At 44.3% G+C, this 20,302-nt stretch overlaps 1 protein-coding gene across 2 annotated transcripts in view; it reads left to right on the forward strand.

Moving 5' to 3' along the window:
* Nucleotides 1-20,302, forward strand: part of OSBPL10 (oxysterol binding protein like 10) — a 343,241-nt gene that overhangs the window by 91,951 nt on the left and 230,988 nt on the right. For both annotated transcript variants that reach the window (XM_027522264.1, XM_027522266.1), the window contains exons 2-3: nt 11,220-11,395; nt 17,368-17,447. In XM_027522264.1, coding sequence (XP_027378065.1) covers nt 11,220-11,395; nt 17,368-17,447 — 256 coding nt within the window. The remainder of the gene's footprint in view (nt 1-11,219; nt 11,396-17,367; nt 17,448-20,302) is intronic.

Below are 20,302 nucleotides of genomic sequence, written 5' to 3' on the forward strand. Positions count from 1 at the left end.
GTTGCTGCAAATGGCATTATTTTATTCTTTTTTTATGGCTGAATAATATTCCATTGTACATACATGATTTTTTTTGCTTAATTATTTCAGGGTTGGTGTGGGGGTTCCACAGATTTCAGAGGCTTGTGTTCCTTTTAACTTTCTCCTTCACCATCCCTAGGGTGTGGCCATGTCCTCAAAGTTCAAAAAGAGTGTTGGAATTCCAGCCACTGTGTCTACCTTCCAACAAAGCAAGTAGAGGAGGGGAAGGAGTCCAATCCGTCACTATTCTTCATGAGCTAGAACTTAGATGGCCACATCTAGCTTAAAGGAAGATTGGGAAATGTATTCTGGCATTGTGTATCGGCTCAGATAACAATTGGAGTTCTCTTGATTTGAGAGAGAAAATGATTATTTTATAGGTAGGATAGATAGTCAGCTGCCACCGCTACATCTGGTTTCAGACCACAAGCTAATTGAGCCAGAGCTGAGGTTGTAACCCTTGGTTTCAACCCAGAGATCTGTCTTTCCACTGATCCCAGTAAAAATGGAACATGAGTGTTGGGAAGCAGCTGGTGGACTTAGACAATACATGTTTGGAGGAAAAGAGAAGTTCTTTTCCTGTCTCCCTTGGGCTTGCATACCAACATGAACTGATTTGCTTTATGGTAAAGTCAGGGTCATGGAATCCTTGAGTCTTGAAATATACAAATAGATCTGTGTATGGTCACAGAGAAGACATGTTTCAGTTCTTATCTTACTGACATCTTGTTAGCACTTGGCATAGCTGATCACTCCTGCCTTCATGAATGTTCTCTTTCTGGGGTTCTGGTTTTCCTCCCGTCTCTCCATCTTGTTCTCTTCATCTCTTTTTCCTGTTTAATGTTAAGAGTTCCTCATGTCTTGATGCTGGGCCTTCTCTTCCCTGTCTTCTCTTTCTGTGCGGTCTCAGTTGTGCCTTTAGCTCTCTTGGCTACTTATTGTCAGATTATTCATCTTTAATCCCCGGCTCAGATCCTATCTGGACTCCAGATCCATTCATCCAATTGCCAATCAACACCTCCTGGAAGTTGTAAAGGCTTCTGAAGTGTAACAGCCCACAAATGAAATTCCCAGTCCATTATCAGGTCTTGTCAATTGTACCCTGGCAGTAATTCTGACACCTCTACCCTGGTCTAGGATATTGCCAGGATTGCTGAAGTTTTTAAAACACTTTTATTAAAGTATAATTTGAACAGTATAAAATTTACCCATTGCAAGCATACAATTCAATAATATTTAGCTAATTTATAGTGTGCAACTATCATCAAAATCCAGTTTGAGAACATTCCTATCACCAAAATAATTCCTTCTAGCCAGTGTATAGTTAATATACAGTGTACAGTGTATAGTTAATATACAGTGTACAGTGTATAGTTAATACACTGTTCTCATCCTCAGCTCCAAACAGTCACTTGTCTGCTTGCTTGTTTCTTGGTTTATTTTTAGCATGTGGGGTCTTAGTTTTCCAACCAGGGATGAACCTGTGCCCCCTGCAGTGGAAACATGGATCCCTAAACACTGGACCACCAGAGGAGTTCTTCCTCTGCTTTTGTCTCTATAAATTTCCCTTCTCTGGACACTTCGTATACATGAAATCATACAACATGTAATCTTCTTGCATCTGGTTTCTTTCACTTAGCATGTTATTTCTGAGGTTCACCCATATAGCACATGTCAATGTTGTGTTCTTTTTATGGCTAGATAGTATTCCGTGGTGTGGCTCTATCACACAATTTGTTTATCCATTCACCAGTTCATGGACATTTTGTGTTGGGAAATCTCTAGCTAGGTCACATTCTACTTTCTTCTTAACACGAGACTCTCAGCGCAGCTAAAGCTGTGTGTTCATTTTTGTAAATACCTTTTTGTAAATATTTTGTAAATACCTTATTGTTTCTTGGCACATTTTCCATACCCCCCACCTCCTATGGATTACATTAAAAAATTTTTTTTTCATTTTATTTGCTTTTATTTATTTCTGGCTGCGCTGGGTCGTCTTCCTTGCTGCCCCTGGGTCTCTTCTCGTGCTGGCTTCCCTTGTTGCAGAGCCTGGGTTCTAAGCATGTGGGCTTCAGTAGTTGGGGCACACGGGGGCTTAGTTGCCCCACAGCACGTGAGATCTTCTGGGCCCAGGGATCGAACCTGTGTCCCCCACGTTGGCAGGCAGATTCTTAACCACTGGACCACTAGGGAAGTCCCCTCCTATGTATTTTTAGCATTTAGCATATAGTGCCTAGCAAGTTTGGTACTCATTAAAAAAATATATATATATGTATTTTTAAAGAAATGAGTGAATTCTTAGAAATAAGACTTAGTTTTGGAACCAAAGCCAAATTCTTTAAAATTTAGCTGAGTTTATGTAAATTCTCTTTTCTTTAACCATAGAATGAGTAAACGTATCCACAGTGCTTTATCCATATCACAGAATGTGGTCCAGCTGACCACATCTGAGAACCTTGCCAAATCGTATTGCCACAGCACCTCCAAGAAAAGAGCTAACACTGGCTCTTGTTTTAAGTTCTATCTTGTTGGCTTTGTTGCCAGTTAATTAAACCGCTGATATAGTGTAATATGAGCATGGATCCGATTCACTGTCTGCATTTGGAAAAGTGATGTGGACGCTGGGAAGTTCTTGTTTTATACCCACTCGGACCTTGAGGCACAGCGATGGTGGAACAGCAGTTCAGAAGAGAACGAGCCAGCTTTCTGGCTTTGCAGATGCAGGACTCAGGGTTCTGAGTGGATGAGTGCCGTGGCCAAGGTCACAGAGTGAGGACCAGTAGCTCTCAAAGCGTGGTCCCGCCTGCGGCATCAACATCACCTGGGAACTCGCTGGAATTCTCTGGTTCCACCCAGACCTCCCGAATCTGTGGGAGGGGCCCAGGAGCTTGTGTTTTTAACAAACTTGCACGTTATGCCGATGTAGCAAATGTTTGAAAACCACAGGTCGAACCAGCCATCTTCCTGCCAGATCACACCTCTTTCCTCTCTGCCATGTAGCCTGTAGGGAAAAGTCAAGGGTGCTTTGATCCAGGGACAGTGGAGTTTAGGGTGTGATTTCACTGGATTTGTGTTGTTTAGTTGCTAAGTTGTGTCTGACTCATGTGACCCCATGGACTGTAGCCCGCCAGGTTCCTCTGCCCATGGGATTTCCCAGGCAAGAATTCTGGAGTGGGGTGCCTTGCCTTCTCCAGGCTGATTCAGTTGGATATTTAGGGGCAGAAAACCTGAGCCTAGGGGCCTGCTTCTGATCCTAATTGCTTCTCTGGTCTCCACAGGCTAGCTTTCCATCTCTCTTCATCCTGGTGGGCACTAGGCTGCCCACACACTTTTGTCCCCGGGCTTTAGCCAGTATTCTCTTCAGTGTGATTTGATGTGTGTGTTCAGGGTTTTAGTGTAAAGCAAAGACTTGATTCAAGACTCCGCCCATCTCAAGGATTCCCAGGTAAGTTCCTTGTGTTGTCGATGGCAAGAATGAAAATGAACTGTGAGCATTAAGATGGGTCTTGACATTTTACAGTTTAAAGTAGTAGTAGTTGAAGTTCTTAGCCAATGGCCTTGGAAACTGGAGTGAATAGGAGTTCCGAAGTGCCTGTATTAACCCTCGTTAGAAAGGTCTCAGTTCTTGCTCCTGGTATGTAATGATCTGGTCTTCAAAGGCAGATGGAATCTCATCATACATGAAATCCAAGTGCAGTGCATCCAGTCTTGTGTTAAAAGTTCGCTTTGACTTAACGCTCATGCTTTGTCAGGTAAGGTGGTTCATGAGGCAGCAGCCGTTCGGCCTGGTCTCTGGGGCCGCTGTGCCCAGGTGAACCTACATGATGCTAGCTGATGATCCAGTTATGCAGAAACAACATTCCTGGTGACATAATTTTTCATTAAATCTTTCTCAAAAATATTCCCGCAGTGACAGAGCCGAGATACCTACTGCCTGAGCTGTTGTGATTTAGGAGCAGGGCTTCAGCTCTTTCACACAATGATAAAATAAGGTCAGCTCATATTTAAACAGTACGTTCCACTTTGTTGGATGGGCCCATAGTGCTCAGATGTTTGCTGAATGAATGATTAGGAGGAAAAGCTTGAAAGGGTAGGGGGGACAAAAAAGGGGTGTGAATAACACGCTTAAGGTTTTTATTCTGACTCAATTTTGCACTGGTTTTTTCTGCTTATCTAGGGCTTCCTTGGTGGCTAAGACGGTAAAGAATTCACCTGCAATGCAGGAGACTTGGGTTTGATCCCCTGGGTGGGGAAGATCCCCTGGAGAAGGGAATGGCTACCCACTCCAGTATTCTTGCCTGGAGAATTCCACAGACAGAGGAGCCTGGAGGGCTGTAGTCCATGGAGTCCCAAAGAGTTGGATACAACTGAGAGATTAACACACACTAGGGAAATTTTGAAATTCATATTCCTGATTTCCTGATCTGAGCCACAAAGATTCCGATTCTCTATGGGATGGCAGTCTGGAATCCACATTTTAAACTACTTCTCTGCTGATTCAGAAGCAGGGAACAGCTGACCCAAACTGTAAGAACATTCTTTTTACAAGAAGACAGTTAAAAATACTCTTTTTTAAAACTCTGCTTTATTGGTTGTCTTTTGTTTTATTTATGGCTTATTTTTAACTGGAGATTGCTTAAAATTTATAAATATGTGTAAATTTATGGTTTTGCCTCTCCTGTTTTGGTGCCTTCCCCATGCTAACAGTTTAAAAATACCCACCCATATTTTTCCTAATATGAATATATTAAGTTATATGATATATATATATATATAATGTATTATTAAAACTAATACTACTAGTTTTTTTAAAGTCTCTAACATGTCAGATGTTATTGTGAGGTCTAAAGATTGGCCCTATAAAATTTTTACTTTTTGATGCTGTTTTTAGCCAACATTTTACAAAATGTTCCATGCACATTTAAAAAGTTTACATTAAAAAGTTTGTGTGTGTGTATTTTTCATTTGGGTATGTAATTATTTGTAACATTTAAAATAAAACTTGGGAATATATTGTTTTGAATCTGTATGTTCCCATTCATTTTCTACATATCTGTCCAACTCTGGGCAAAAGGATTCTAAAACTCTCCTAATCGGATTGTGTTTTATTTTTTTCTTATATTTCTGTCAGTTTTGACCCTGTGTTTTGCATTTTTGCAGTGAAAACGGTACTTTAATCAACACACACTGTCTGCATGGTTTTGAGCCTTGGGCCTTACGGCTAGATGGCCTGATTAAAGTCTACACCTTAGTTTCCTCTCTATAAGATCGGAGGTGTGCTGTTTACCTTTCCGCACTTGCCTCTTGTACAGATGAAAATTTCAAGTAGTCACTCAATCCAGAGAAGGGTGTTTAGCTGGAGACAAGGCCGCCGTTGCCATGGTCAGAACAAGGCACAGGTGGGCTCCAGGAGTCTGAGCAGGAGCTTCTCAGAAGACAGAGGGCCTGGAGTATGCAGATTTCTACAGACACTATGATTCTGTGAAAGGTTTCCAGGACACGCCTTTCAGAGTACAAAGTGATTTTGGAATATAAAGAATTTGTCTGGGTGAGGTCCATGGGAGTTTGTCACTGAGCTGTGTTCCCGAACCATGACGTGTGAATATTTGGGCTGGAGACTAGCTTTTCTTGATCAATAATTAGTGTGGGGTTGGAGGTAGAAACAAAACGGAGGGCCTGGGAAGGTGAGGCAGATCCCAGCAGGTGGGACACCAGCGCTAGCTGGGTCCTGAGCCCCGGTGGGCGAGGCCTCAAGCCTGGCGTGGAAGGAAGTGGGAGCCCCACACGGAATGGGAGGGGTCCTTACTCTCTTCTAGAACTAGCTCAGGTGTCAAGAGCTGGGCAATCAACCTCCCTTCTCAAGCCCTTTCCTCTTGTTTTAATTTTCACTTTTAAGTTTAGATGAAATGTCTTAACTTTTTGTCAGTAGCAGCCTGTCTGGCGAAGTTCCTCTTCAAAAGCGCTTTTTTCACTGCAATTTTCCTCTTTGTAATTTTCTTGTAGTTTGCTTGTGATTTCTGCCTCTTGGCATTAATGAGCTGCTTCCCACCCTGTTCCCACCACCCCCACCCCAATCCTTTCCCTTTATTTTTCTGCTGCTAACTGGATGCTGATGGCAATTGGCGTGTCTATCCCCTCCCAAAGTAAAAATGTCAGATTTTCAGTTTTCAGATCCTGAAGTTGAACCTTGATGAAAGTCTGTAACGCAGGTGAGGGTGGGAATTAAAGGCTACAGGTGTTGACAGATGACTCCGTTATGCCAGGATTGGAAAGCAGTTAAGCCTAAGGGCAGCTGCTTTGGATGTACGCATGCGCAAGTGAGTGTGACTGTGTGCGTACAGATGAATGTGCGTGTGTGTGCACGCAGGTGTGTATGTGCAAGCACGTGCTCACGTGTTGTTTCCGAAGCAGTGGCTTGTTCTCAGCCCTTGTGAAGTGGGCCTGCCGCTCCCCACGGGTCCCAGCTTTGGAACAGAGCGAGGTTGCCACTCGGAGGCTGGCCTGATGAGGACTGATGGCATGTCTCCTGGGTTGGTTTGACGCCTCTGTTTTTTCTCTCCTCTTTACCCCGCACCCTCCCTGGTTTGTTAACATAGCCCCTAAAGTATGTTCCCTTCATATACAGTTAGGTTCACTTGCTCCTCAGTCAAGATGCAAACTGAAGCTCGAGATGCTAATTAGAATTGAACCCACTCTAGGAATTTGGTTCGTCTTACTCATTTCTCCAGAATGAAAGGCCTTTAGGAAAGTTTCAGGAGTTTATCTGGCGTTTGCACTTAATTTGGTGAAGCCTTGTCCCTAAATGCGTTTAACTTTTCCATTTAGGATGAAAGCCGTAAATTTCTGATGCAGCAATGCCTGACAGAGCCCTGACCCTGCAGGAAACCAAATGTAATTTCCTTCCTCCCAGGGGATGTGACCCCCACAGCAATGCGTTTCATAATGTTGGGTGGGCAGCTCCTACCTACACGTGACAGCTGCTAACTCAACTTTCAAAGGCAGTCCTGGAAGAACACTTGATGTTTAATCTGTTGCAATTTTTAATCGGATATTCTCCCATCATTTCCTTCCAAATAGGATCGAACTTTTAACTGTCTTTAGAAAAAAAGCAAATTATTGATAACCTTCTTTAGTGCACCTGATTCAAACCTGTATTTTCACTGAAACTATTTTAGGAAGCAGTGGAAAGGTGTGTTTTGTTTTTTGTCTGAGGCAGGGGGTTAGAATTAAGATGTCATTTTGAAATAGGTAATGTGAAAAATCATTCATGTGTTCCCATAGCCTGCATGATTTCTGCTCATTGGGTTATTCTGTCATCCTGATTAAGGGGGGAAAAAACCAGAATTCAATTCATTTTTTGGTACCAGTTTCTTAGTAATGTCCTTTGCAAATATATGGTTGGTATGAATGAGATGAATTTGTGAAGCTGCATCTGGGAGCTGGAAAGGCTGATGGGCCTGGGTGATGAGCGGACGGAGCAGAAAGGGAAGAGGTGTTGAGTCTTTCTCCGTTCCAACAAGGGCACAGGGTGGATGGGGAGGGTCAGGGTGTGGACGGCAACTTGGCTTACGCCTTTTCCTTGAAGCCTGTTGAGATTGTACGCTACCTTTTCTGCTTTCCTCTGTTTAAAGGGGGCGTGTTTATAGATGGGGAACAGTGCACTTCTGCCAGGGTGGTTTGGCGGGGGGATGCAGGGGCTGGAGACACACAATGCTGTAGTTGGAGACGAGGCTCCTTCCCTACACTGTACAGATTATTGCTGTCAATGCTCTGACCTGCCGGGAGCTGTCTGCATACCGGCAGTCACCGTGACAGGAAATCCAGGCCACGTTGAAACCAGGACTCCTAAAGAGAAGGCAGGGTCAGCACTTGAATAACGTGACCCCTGGTGGCTCAGAAATCACCGCAACTCCTCTCTCATGGATAGAATTTGGTTTTCACATTGTAGGGTAAGGGAGTTAGAGAAGGCGAGGTTTGAAAAGACTGGCAGTTTACAGGAACAGATCACCTTTAATGAGGCGAGACGGGGCAGCAGTCAGATTAGTGAGCTGCTGCGCTGACCCGAGAAAGGAAGTATATATAGGCATGTATGTGGAAAGCTACTGTCTTAAGGGGCCTGTTCTTCTCCAAGGTTGTTCAGAGTAGTTATCTCTTAAATGGCTGGGGCAAGGAATTCTGGAGCTCGGCCAGAGGCTGGACCTGGCTGGGAGCTGGGTGTAATCAACCTTAATGTCCGTTTTTTTTTTTCCTTCTGGTGAGAGTTCTTTGTTTTGCATAGAATGGTGGGGAGGACCCAGAGGGGAGCTTTAACTCCAGGTTATTTTGATCTGTGTAACTTTCCTTGCAACATCACAGAGAGGAGGAGTAGAAGGACATGAAAATAGACATTTTGAAAAGATTTTTGGTGAATTTGCCAGGCTGACTGCCATCACAGATCTGAAGCATAAGATAAGCAGAAGCCTCTTTCTCCTCCTTGTAGAAATAAGGGTGTTTTTTAGCAGGTGGCTGTCCTCCAGGTGGTGATTCGGGGGCCCAGGCTCCTCTCTCTGGGGGTCCTTGGCACACTCGTTGTGGATCCCCAGTGGCCCCACAGGATGTCTCCATTCCAACCTGTGTGAGTGTGTGTTGTGTGCCTGTCCTGCGTTTTACTTCTGCTCACATTCTGTTGCCACAGCTCACATGGCCACACATCCCGACAAAGAAAACTGGGAGATATATTCTGTCCTTTCATCTCATGTCTCTTGGAAGAAGTGGGCAGGGATTTGGTGATGCGCTGTTAGTTTAGACTAAGTGCTTCTCAAACTTGAGCTGCATCAGAGTCATCTGGAAGCCTCCTTGACCCCTTCCCCAGTGTTTCTGATCCAGCTGGCCTTGGATGGGGCCCAAGGATTTACATTTCAAACAAGCTCCCAGGTGAGCTTGATATTACTGCTGGGCCCGGGACCACACTTTGAAGAGTCCTGGCCCACAAAGGCATCTTTGTATCTTGATTTATCCACGGTAGTGGTGGAGACCAGAAGTATAGCCTTATTATTATGACCGAAAAGAGATCGGGGGGGAGGACAGAGGTAAAAAAGATAGTCTTGTCCAGGACATTTGGAATGTTACAAATAATTAAAAGTGGAAGATTTCTTGGAGGAACTGGCATTCTGGAGGGTTGAGACCTGCCCTGTGGGCTGGGGATGCAGTGGCGCCTCTGTGGGCAGGCAGGAGGACTTTCAGCTGCGCTCGCTCTCTCGGAGCAGGAAGGTTTGGAGAATGAAGCACCTAAGTGGGTAAGGAGAGGTGACCCGGGGCAGGTAGTGAAGGAGGACCTGTGGGAGACTCGAAAGAGAGTTTGCGAGCTGGACTGAACCAGGTGTGGATGTGGACACAGACAAGCAGGACTTGGATTTGGAGTTTCTTTGAGTCCCAGCCCCTGAAAACTGAGGGATAATGATGGCTGTCTGTCGGATACTGTGAGAATCAGGGTGGCAGTTTGTACACTTTCTTAGTTTGTGGTGCTTAGAGGTTAAGATAATGCCCCGCGGTTTCATTGATTAAAGCAGTCATCTGCAAACAGCTTCATGTACATTTATGTTCTAACAACTCAGTAGCCATTTGAAAAAGTAATCACCATAAAAGCACAATATGCTTCTGTGTTAAGAACCGCAGGTACATGTTGATGGACTGCGTGTGCCTGCAGATTCCAAACTGGCTGGATTGTCTGCGTGCTTGGTGTCTGACTTGCAAGCATCACTGTGTAACCCTCAAATATGGGACGTATTTTCAAGTGCCTGTGCGAGTTCCCAGTGGCGACCCAGCTGCTTGGGTGCATGGATTGAAAACTGGAATCTGGTAGGAATCTGGTAGTTTTCCCCCTTCATTGATTCACTGAATAAATATACTATCAGTGAGGTGTCAGGCACTGTCTGTCTCTGGATAGGGTAGAGTCTCGGGGGAGGGGGCCAAAACCAGACATTAAATTGGATAATCCTGTAAATGTAGATTCCCATGGGGGCCAAAGCCATGAGGGGCAAGTTCCAGGTGAGAACTTGTGGGAGGATTTGACCTGGTCAGGAGAAGCTTTCTCAAGTTGGTGGCACTTGAGTTGTTCCTGAAGTTACCGTGCAGTATAAATAGGGGAAGGAACCATGTTCTAGACACAGGAATGGCAAGTATTTTCAAGCTAATGAAGGACTGACTTTTTTCCCTCCTTAATTGCACCGTGATTTGATTTGAGACTGGTTCTGTGGCTTGGGTGTGGCTGTGGGTCAGATAGCCTCTGGACTTTTCTTTAATCAGAGAAACCCACTGATGGTGCAGTGGGATGCTGTTGTGAAACCCAGCTGCACAGACAGTTTCAGTGTTGTTTTGAATAACTGCTCCAGGTGGGGAAACAGCATGAGCAAAAGCCCTGTGGTGGGAGGCAGCTGGGGGAGCCGGCGTGGGTGGAGCAGAGCACGGTGGGAGGCGGGGAAAGCAGGCAGGGGCTATGCTGAGCCTCTGGGCTCCAGGGGGAGTGTGGGTCTCCGATGAAGACGGCTTATGGAGAAGCGCAAGTTGTCTGGATTACTTTCTGCTGATAGATTGTGAGTGTCGATAGGCCAGGTACTCAGCTCCCAAGATTTGTTTGAGCCATTCAGACAACTAGCGGTTCCTCTGTTTTTCCCCTGGTTATAGACTCCAGTGGCATTGTGGCCTCCCAGAGCGGAGGGAATTCTTGCCCTGTTGTGTGAAAAGTGTTCTGTGGAAGGACCCGCTGGAGGTTAGAGAGCTTTGTGAGCACCTCTAGTTCCTGGTTGGCCCAGCCCTGGGGCTCAGATACAGTGCCCAGGCTGCCCTGGAGTCCAGCCCAGCTTGCTACTTCCGGGGTGTGAATTTCAGGTGTTCCCGTGAAGTCACGTCGAACCTGTTACCAGATTCTGTATCCCAGCGCCTTGCTCTTCTTGACCATCCTGAGGCTCACGTGTATCTGTGGGCATCACACCATATCCCGAATGGGCCTGGCCTTTGTTCAGGAGCCACGACGAGCTCCATTCTGACTTAAGAATTGGACTGTCTCTCGCTACCCAGGTCTGGCTTGTGTGGGTGTCTGGCAGGGACTTTTAGCTCCCAGCATCCTGGATTGGGACCCTTGATGTCAACATAAGGATTCGGTTCTTCTTCTCCTTTGCTTGAGAGAAAACTGACAGACACCCTGTGATCTCTCTGCCCAGGTACTTCGTGCTGGATTTCGAGGCTGGCATCCTGCAGTATTTTGTGAACGAGCAGAGCAAGCACCAGAAGCCTCGAGGAGCCCTGTCTCTTTCCGGTGCCATCGTGTCCCTGAGCGACGAAGCACCCCACATGCTGGTCGTGTACGCTGCCAACGGGGAGATGTACAAACTGAGAGGTATGTTCACCTCCCGGGAGGCTTGCAGATGGGCCTCTTGGGTTCACAGTTAACATGGTGATGGCGCTCTGGTTTTTCAGTTTTTTAAAAATCACCTTTAACAGTTTGCCGTATTTGAGGACTCTGGTGACAGACACTGCCTCTCCTCCTTTTGAGGTGGGGAGAGGAGCTGAGATTAGGAAGTATTTGTCTTCATTAACCAAGGAATTAAGGAAAATGCAAGGTGAGTGATCGCAAAGCTGGCTGAACCTTAGGACTTCAGCGGATTTTTCATATTAGCTCAGTATATATTTGCTTGTACCTTATATAGTGACTCTTCAGTGCCCATGAGGCTGTGCTCTAAAGATAAAATAAACCTTTCCCCCCCTTCCTTTCTACTTTTTTTGTGTGGCTGCACTGCATGACATGTGGGATCTTCCAGGACCAAGGATGGAACCCGTGGAAGCATGGTGGCTTAACAAGGGAATAACCAGGAAAGTCCAAACAAGTCTTTTAGGGATCATGGTGGGGACCTTCCTCGTGGTCCAGTGGCTAAGACTTTGCCTTGCAATGCAGGTGGTGCGGTTTTGATCTCTGGCTGGGGAAGCTGGGATTCCTCAGGCCTTGCAGCCAAAAAGCCAAAACATGAAACACAAGCAGTATGGTAACACGTTCAATAAAGACTTTAAAAATGGTCCACATCAAAAAAAAAAAAAAAAATTGAAAAAAATAAAAAGCAAAATAACAAATCTTTTATTTATTTTTTTTTAGAAAAGGGTCATGGTGCCCTCCTCTCAGAGTTTCTCTAGAACCAGCTGTTAGTAAAGGCCCCCTTCACTTGTACTTTATTTTGGGGGCTGCATCAAGCAACTCGTGGGATGTTAGTTCCCCAACCAGGGATTGAACCCAGGCCCTCAGCAGTGGTAACGTTGGGTCATAACCACTGGACCGCCAGAGAATTTCCCCTACTTGTACTTTATTTAACCCTCTGTGGCCCTAGAGCCTGGTGAAAAGACAACTGGTGTTATTTCCTGTTGTCTACTGTCTCCCCTTCTCTTTGCATCTTGAAAGCTAGGAGCCCAGCATTTGGCCACAACTGGAGCTTGTGGGCCAAGCTTCCCCAGTGGCTCAGCAGTAAAGAATTTGCCTGCAGTGCAAGAGATGCAGGAGGCATGGGTTTGATTCCTGGGTTGGAAAGATTCCCTGGAGGAGGGTTTGGCAACCCACTCCAGTACTCTTGCCTGGAGAATCCCATGGACAGAGGAGCCTGGTGGGCTACAGTCCATAGGGTCACAAAGAGTCAGACACAACTGAAGCAACTGAGTGCACACACACACACACACATGGAAGAACTAGCCACCACCTGCACCAAGGCATATGCGCTGCACAGGTTTTCAGATGGGGCACACTTGTCTGCAGTGACGTGATTTGATTGCTAGACCATTCTACCAGCATTCTGTCATAGGTGCATTGCTGGAAAAATAGTCGTCTTCTCATAGAATAACAAAACTGACCCCCAGATGCACATTTGGTCACATGTGCGCGCACACATACAGTCAGTGTTGTAAAGGTCTGAGGAAAGAAGTGTGTATTAAGTGCTGGGAGGTCGTTGGTAATCACACCTCTTGTGTGCGCTCAGCCATTCAGTCATGTCTGACTTTTTTGCAACTTCATGGACTATATAGCCCACTAGGATCCTCTGCCTATAGAATTTCCTAGGCAAGAAAACTGGAGTGGGTTGGCATTTCTTCCTCCAGGGGATCTTCCTGACCCAGGGATCAAACCCACATCTCCTGCATTGCAGGTAGATGCTTAACCGCAGAGCCATTGGGGAAACCCATGCCTTTTAACGTATTTATTTAAGGGAAGGCTGAGTACAAAGAAAGGGCCCCTCATTCTTTGTGCTTGACCTGGGGGCTGATAGTGGTGGGTTGGCCTTTGCAAGACCAGACTGAGGGCTTTGATTCCCCAGCTCAGAGGCCAGTGTTTGCTCACTTTCCTCCAGGCTTTTACCAAGGGGTAGGCTTAGCTGCGGTTCCTTTATTATATTTGTACTTTATTTACTTTTGACTGGAGAAGGCTCTTGGGTAGCAGGGAGATCACACCAGTCAATCCTAAAGGAAATCAGTCCTGAATATTCGTTGGAAGGACTGATGCTGAAGCTCCAATCCTTTGGCCACCTAATGCTAAGAGCCTGACTCATTGGAAAAGACCCTGATGCTGGGAAAGATTGAGGGCAGGAGGAGAGGTGGGTGACAGAGGATGAGATGATTAGATAGTATGACTGACTCGATGGACGTGAATTTGAGCAAACTCCGGGATATAGTGAAGGACAGAGAAGTCTGGTGTGCTGCAGTCTGTGAGTTGCTACAATGAGTCGGACATGACTTAGCAACTGAATGATAACTTTTGATCAAGCCGCAAGGCTTGTAGGGTATTAGTTCCCTGACTAGGAATTGGACCCAAGTCCTTGGGTGTGAAAGCTCAGAGTCCTAATGACTGGACCACCAGAGAATTCCCTCAGGTTCCTTTATTATCTGTATACCAGTCGTATCTCAGGATCTATAAAACAATCCCCAAAACTTGTGAAATAAAAATGCCTTTAGTTGAAAGTTTTTGAGTTTGGGGGAACCATGAGAAGAGTCATGTTTTCTTTGGAGATTCATGCAGTGCATGTCCCGCATATATATGGTCCTTGGTTTAGCTTTGCTGTTTATTGCTTAATAAATTGTCAAAGCAGAAATAATAGCAGCTGAAAAACTTAATGGCATTCCCTCCCCCTACCCCAGGGCTGTCAGGGTTTATACAAATGACACAGCTCCATACAGAACAGTCTAACCAGTTTGCCAGTGGAGACATCATTTTGCCTTTTAGTTGTTATTCTCTAGATTATCAAGCCCCAAACTTTTTTTTTTAGGATAGTTTTAGTAGCAAACATAAAAGTTTTATTATCTGCATGAACTAATCATAAGGGCTAAATTTAGCTTAAAGTTATCCACTACAGCAAATGCAGGATACATTTCCACTGCTTTCTGGCTGGTCCTTCGTCCATCCCCCCAAGGATCTGGGCATTGATTTTCCCGTTTCACATCTCGCTACACGTAGAGATGAATCTTGATGTTAATAGATGCACAGCTTTGAGGAATGTTTTTGGGGCAGAGGCTTTGGGTACTGCCACAAACCAGCAATGTTTCTGAGGAAAATAACTAGTTTTTGCAAAAATCCTTTTTTCTTTGGAGTTGAGGTTCACCGGGTCTACACTTCCAGATTTCTTTACCTGAAGCTGTGTTTTACTGACAAATGACACTGAGGTTCATTTTTGTAAAAAGTACAGACTTATAGGGGAATCATTCTGTTTTCTGCATAGAAAATGTTTTCAACATTTATGCAGTGTTCTTTTAAAATATGTATGCAGTGAGTTATGCAATTAAATTAATTTGGATTTTATGAGACCCTGTTATGTATCCATAGTCTTAAGAAAATGAGTTTGTATATTTGAGAGATGGGGCTGTAGATGGAAGATTGTGACAATGCAGTTGACTTGTCCTTAGAAGTCTCTTTAGGGGACAATTGAGGGTCTCTGAGGCAGCATTTGGTACCTTGTTCTGTCCAATCATAGTAACCCTTGAGAACACATATTAAAATGATAATTCAGCTGAAAGCTTATTTTGTAAAGGCTGATAGCTCCATAGTACAACTTCAGTAGATAACAGAGGGGCCCTGAAACACTGTTCTCTGATCTTCCTATTAGCCACGTGTGGTGACAGCATTAAAAACAACCATGTTTGGTCCTCTCTGCTGCTTTTTAAAGAAGTAGAAAATACTTTTGCACAGTAGGATAAAAACTGGCCAAATTGTTCTTAAGCATTTCAGAATACATTATTAACATGGTTTAAGAGGGAATTGGGGGGTTACTTCTTCAGGGAAGCCTTCCTTAAGCACTTGTCGTAGGACTATATTAGGTACCCCACTATATAATGAAGCAAGGTGTTTTGTGTGTGTGTGTGGGGGGGGAGGTTGTCTTTTCATTTTTGGGCTTCCCAAGTGGCTCAGTGGTAAATCCACCTGCCAGTGTAGGAGGCACAAGATAAGCAGGTTTGATTCCTGGGTCAGAAAGATCTCCTGGAGTAGGAAATGGCAACCTACTCCAGTATTCTTGCCTGGAAAATCCCACAGACAGAGGAGCCTGGTGGGCTACAGTCCATGGGTCGAAAAGAGACATGACTGGGTTACTGAGCACTCACACATATCCACTTTTCATTTTGTTTATTGTTTCCTTTACTGTGCAAAACCTTTTAAGTCCCATTTATTTTTGTTTTTATTTCCATTATTCTGGGAGGAAAAAGATCTTGCTGCGATTTGTATCCGAGAGTGTTCTGCTTATGTTTTCCTCTGGAAGTTTTCTCGTCTCTAGTCTCCCATTTAGGTCTTTAATACATTTTGAGCTTATTTTTGTATATGGTGTTAAAAGAATGGTCTAATTTCATTTTTTTACATGTAATTGTCCGGTTTTCCCAGCACCATTTGTTGAAGAAACTCTTTCCAACTTTAATGTAGACTTGCCTTCTTTGTCATAGATTATTTGACCATAGATGTGTGGGTTAAGGTATTTTTTTTTTATTTGGCTGTGCCAGGTCTTAGCTGTGGCATGTGGGGTCTAGTCCCCTGACCCGGGGATTGAATTCGGGGCCCCTGCATTGCGAGCACAGAGTCTTGGCCACTGGACCACCCGGGAAGTCCTAGGTTAAGATGTCTTAACAGGGCATCTTTGCAGCCACTTAGACATGCCCCACCAAAAAGCAAATTCCACCTCTTACCCTCTACTAATGACAAGAAATCTTACTCATTTTTATTTCTGCTTGAAATTTCTGAGTTTGGTGTTTATTAGTTGAAAAGAGACATTTAAAAAAAATGTGTTAGGGTAATAGAAATGCTACAGTGTGGATGAACCTCAAAAAATGTTAAGCTAAGTAAAATAAGGCAGTCACAAAAAACCACATATGCATGATGCCATTCGTATGGAATGTCTAGAATAGGCAGATCTCTGAGACAGAAAGCAGATTAGCAGTTTCCTAGGGATGGAGAGGGGGTGAGAGGAGAGAAATGGGAAGAGACTGATGATGGGAACAGGATTCTTTGAGGGATCCTGAAAATATTTTAAACCAAGATTATGGTCACAGTTGTACTATTCTGTGCTGCTGCTACTGCTGCTAAGTCGCTCAGTTGTGTCCGACTCTTAGCGACCCCATGGACTGCAGCCTACCAGGCTCCTCCATCCATAGGATTTTCCAGGCAAGAGTACTGGAGTGGGTTGCCACTATATTTACTATTCTGTAAATATATTAATACTCAAAATCACTCCATACTAAAAACAGGTGAATTTTACATATGTAAATTCTATCTCAGTAAAGCTGTTTAAAAAATCTGTTAGAAATTTAAAAATATCTATTTGTTTATTTAACTGTGTTGGGTCTTAGTTGTGGCATGGGGGATCTAGTTCCCTGAGCAGTGATCGAACCCCAGCCCCCTGCATTGGGAGCCTGGAGTCTTAGCCACTGGACCACCTTAGGAATTTTTGTAAAAATGATATAGGTGTACTGATTCAACTCAGTTCAATTGCTCAGTTGTGTCTGACTGTTAGAGGCCCCATGGACTGCAGCACGCCAGGCTTCTGTGTCCATCATCAACTCCCAGAGTAATGTAGTGATTCCTTTTGGAGAAATTGACCTGTATAGATAGGCGCAGTGAATTCCATCCAGGAAAATGAAATTCTGAAAATGCCTTTAAGTTTCTCAATAGAACTATAGAAGTTTCTTTAAAAAGAGAGGGGGAGATTTTTGGTTAAGACTTGGTGTCTGCTATTTTTTGGCATGAGTACAATCTGTGTTTGCTTGCCTTCCTTCATCTCCAGGCCCCAAGCCCTCAGGTGTGTGTAGAAACAGGTTGGATGTGTTTTGGCTCAATTGCTACAAGCCTTTGTTTCTCTATTTCAGCTGCTGATGCAAAAGAGAAACAGTTCTGGGTGACTCAGCTTCGAGCTTGTGCCAAATACCACATGGAGACAAATTCGAAGGTAAGTAACTGCAGAAATGGGGGTACCGGGGGCAGGTTGCCCCAGCTAGGATGGCTCCCCTTCAGCCCAGGATCAGCTTCTTTGGGGAGCTGTTTTCCATATTATCTTTAAAGTTCACCACCATTAGGAATTCATACATGTCCCATGACATTTACATTTAAAGCCGAGAGACAAGTGGGAGGATTTGCTTATACAGAGAGTGAGGGGGCAGGCATACACTTGATGGGAGCTGATTCTGGAAAGACACTTGTAGAGCTTTCTGTGTTGTCTGTTTAGGTAGCCGGTCATTGGTCTGCAGAGAACTTGAGCAGGTGGTTTCATGGTGGCAGCAGAGGGGTCTGGTTTACTGTTCACGAAGACTCGTTGTCTCAGATCCTTAAATAAGATGAGACCCCAGGTTGTTGAGGCGCTTCTGCCTCTAAGTGTGTCTGCATGTTCTCGGGTACTTTGGCATCCCAGTGGGGCTTAGTTTCTCTTCAGGATTCAGTCTGAGATCTTGGGTCAGATGTGCAGGGTATAGGAGGTAGGAGGTAGGAACTCTCATGGATTATTCAGAAGATCTCCTATCATTAAATACAGAAAATAAGTCAGAGAAAGTAAACCATCTGATACTGCTTATGCGTGCGTGCTGTCGCTTCAGTCGTGTCTGACTCTTTGTGACCCCAGGGACTATAGCCCTCCAGGCTCCTCTGTCCATGGGATTCTCCAGGCAATAATACTGGAGTGGGTTGCCATGGTGCCCTCCACAGGGTCTTCCCTGACCCAGGGATCAAACCAACATTTCTTAGGTCTCCTGCATTGGCAGGTGGGTTCTTTACCGTTAGTGCCACCTGGGAAGCCGGATATTGCTTATATGTAGAATGTAAGAAATAACACAAATGAATATATGTGCAAAACAGAAACAAACGGACTTGGAAGACAAACTTGGGGTTACCAAAGGACAGAGGGGAAGGGATATATTAGAAGTATGGTAAGGAAAACTTATTGACTAGTAAAATAAAATGGGAAATAAAAAGTAAAAAAAAACAGAAGTATGGGATTAAGAGATATCAGATCAGTCGCTCAGTCGTGTCCGACTCTTTGCGACCCCATGAATCGCAGCACGCCAGGCCTCCCTGTCCATCACCAACTCCCGGAGTTCACTCAGACCCACGTCCATCAAGTCAGTGATGCCATCCAGCCATCTCATCCTCTGGCGTCCCCTTCTCCTCTTTCCCCCAATCCCTCCCAGCATCAGAGTCTTTTCCAATGAGTCAACTCTTCGCATGAGGTGGCCAAAGTACTGGAGTTTCAGCTTTAGCATCATTCCTTTCAAAGAAATCCCAGGGCTGATCTCCTTCAGAATGGACTGGTTGGATCTCCTTGCAGTCCAAGGGACTCTCAAGAGTATAAACATACGCATAAAGCAGATGAGCAACAAGGATTTACTGTGTAGCACAGGGAATTCAGTGTCTTGTCATAACCTAAATGGAATATAATCTGAAAAAAAAGTCACTTTGCTGTACACCTGAAATGAACACAATATTGTAAATCAACTATATTTCAATTAAAATGTATGAAAAATAATTGCCCGATGAATTTATTCAGGGCAGGAAATATTTGTTAAAATTACTATTCAAAGGGCTACCCCTTTTATATCATTAGTTCAAGCTTAGTTACGATATTCAGTTGCAGTCTTTTTCTGTATTCCATGCTTCTGATAGGAAGACCCACGCTTAAAACTTCTTAGGATTCCGTTGCTTGTAACCTGTCTGCTCGTGGAAATGTCTTGTATAGGTATACCTCTCTGTTCTGCCTCCAAATACAACCTGAAATGATTTCTTCATTTTTTTCTTTCTTCTTAACTTGCTTACTACAATTGCATTCACTGTAATGCCTTTAGACGTGCCCCCACTGGCGTCTGGGTAACCATAAGGAGGGCCTCTTCTCTTTTAAAAAATGTATTTTATTGAAGGATAGTTGATTTACAATGTGGTGTTAATTTCTGCTCTGCAGCAAAGTGATTCAATTATATATGCATTCTTTTTCATATTCTTTCCCATTCTGGTTTATCACAGGATATTGAATATAGTTCCCTGTGCCATACTGTAGGACAGTTTTCGTTTAGCCATCCTATATATAATAGTTCTCATCTGCTAATCTCAAACTCCCCGTCCTTCCCTCTCCCACTCCCTACCCCTTGGCAACAGCAAGGGCAGTCTCTTATGTCAGTGAGTCTGTTTCTGTTTGGTAGATAGATGCATTTATGTCATATTTTACATTCCACCTCTGTGATAACATATGGTATTTGTCTTTGTCCGCCTTACTTCACTTAGTATGATCATCTCTGGTTCCACCCATGCTGCTGCCAATGGCATCGTTCCATTCTTTTTTATGACTGAGTCATATTCCTGTGTGTGTGTGTGCGTGAATGCGCACACACACGTATTCTTCATCCATTTATCTGTTTACGGACACTTGCGTTGCTTCCGTATCTTGGCTGTTGTGAATAGTACTGCTGTGAACACTGGGGTGCATGTGTCTTTTTGAATTATGGTTTTGTCTGGATATATGGTAGGGCCCCACTTTTAAAGCTTTTCTCCCTCTGGCCTCCTTTATTCTCTGGCAATCACAGTAGGCGTTCTGGGCATGTCATCAATATTTTATAAATACCTAGGCAGGGCAGTATAAAGTTATTTTCTTTTTCTATGTATTGTTTTACTTTCTGTAAAACAGAACACAAGGGGATAAGATACAAAGGATGTGCCTTTACCTGTTGCTCATTGGGGGTGACTGTTCTTTGGTGAATCAGTCTAGTAAATTTAGGTGTGTGTTAGTATGTGTGTGTCTGGATCTGTAGTTCTCAGATGTTAAAA

The sequence above is a fragment of the Bos indicus x Bos taurus genome, chromosome 22 (assembly GCF_003369695.1).
Source record: "Bos indicus x Bos taurus breed Angus x Brahman F1 hybrid chromosome 22, Bos_hybrid_MaternalHap_v2.0, whole genome shotgun sequence".
Lineage (NCBI taxonomy): Eukaryota > Metazoa > Chordata > Mammalia > Artiodactyla > Bovidae > Bos > Bos indicus x Bos taurus.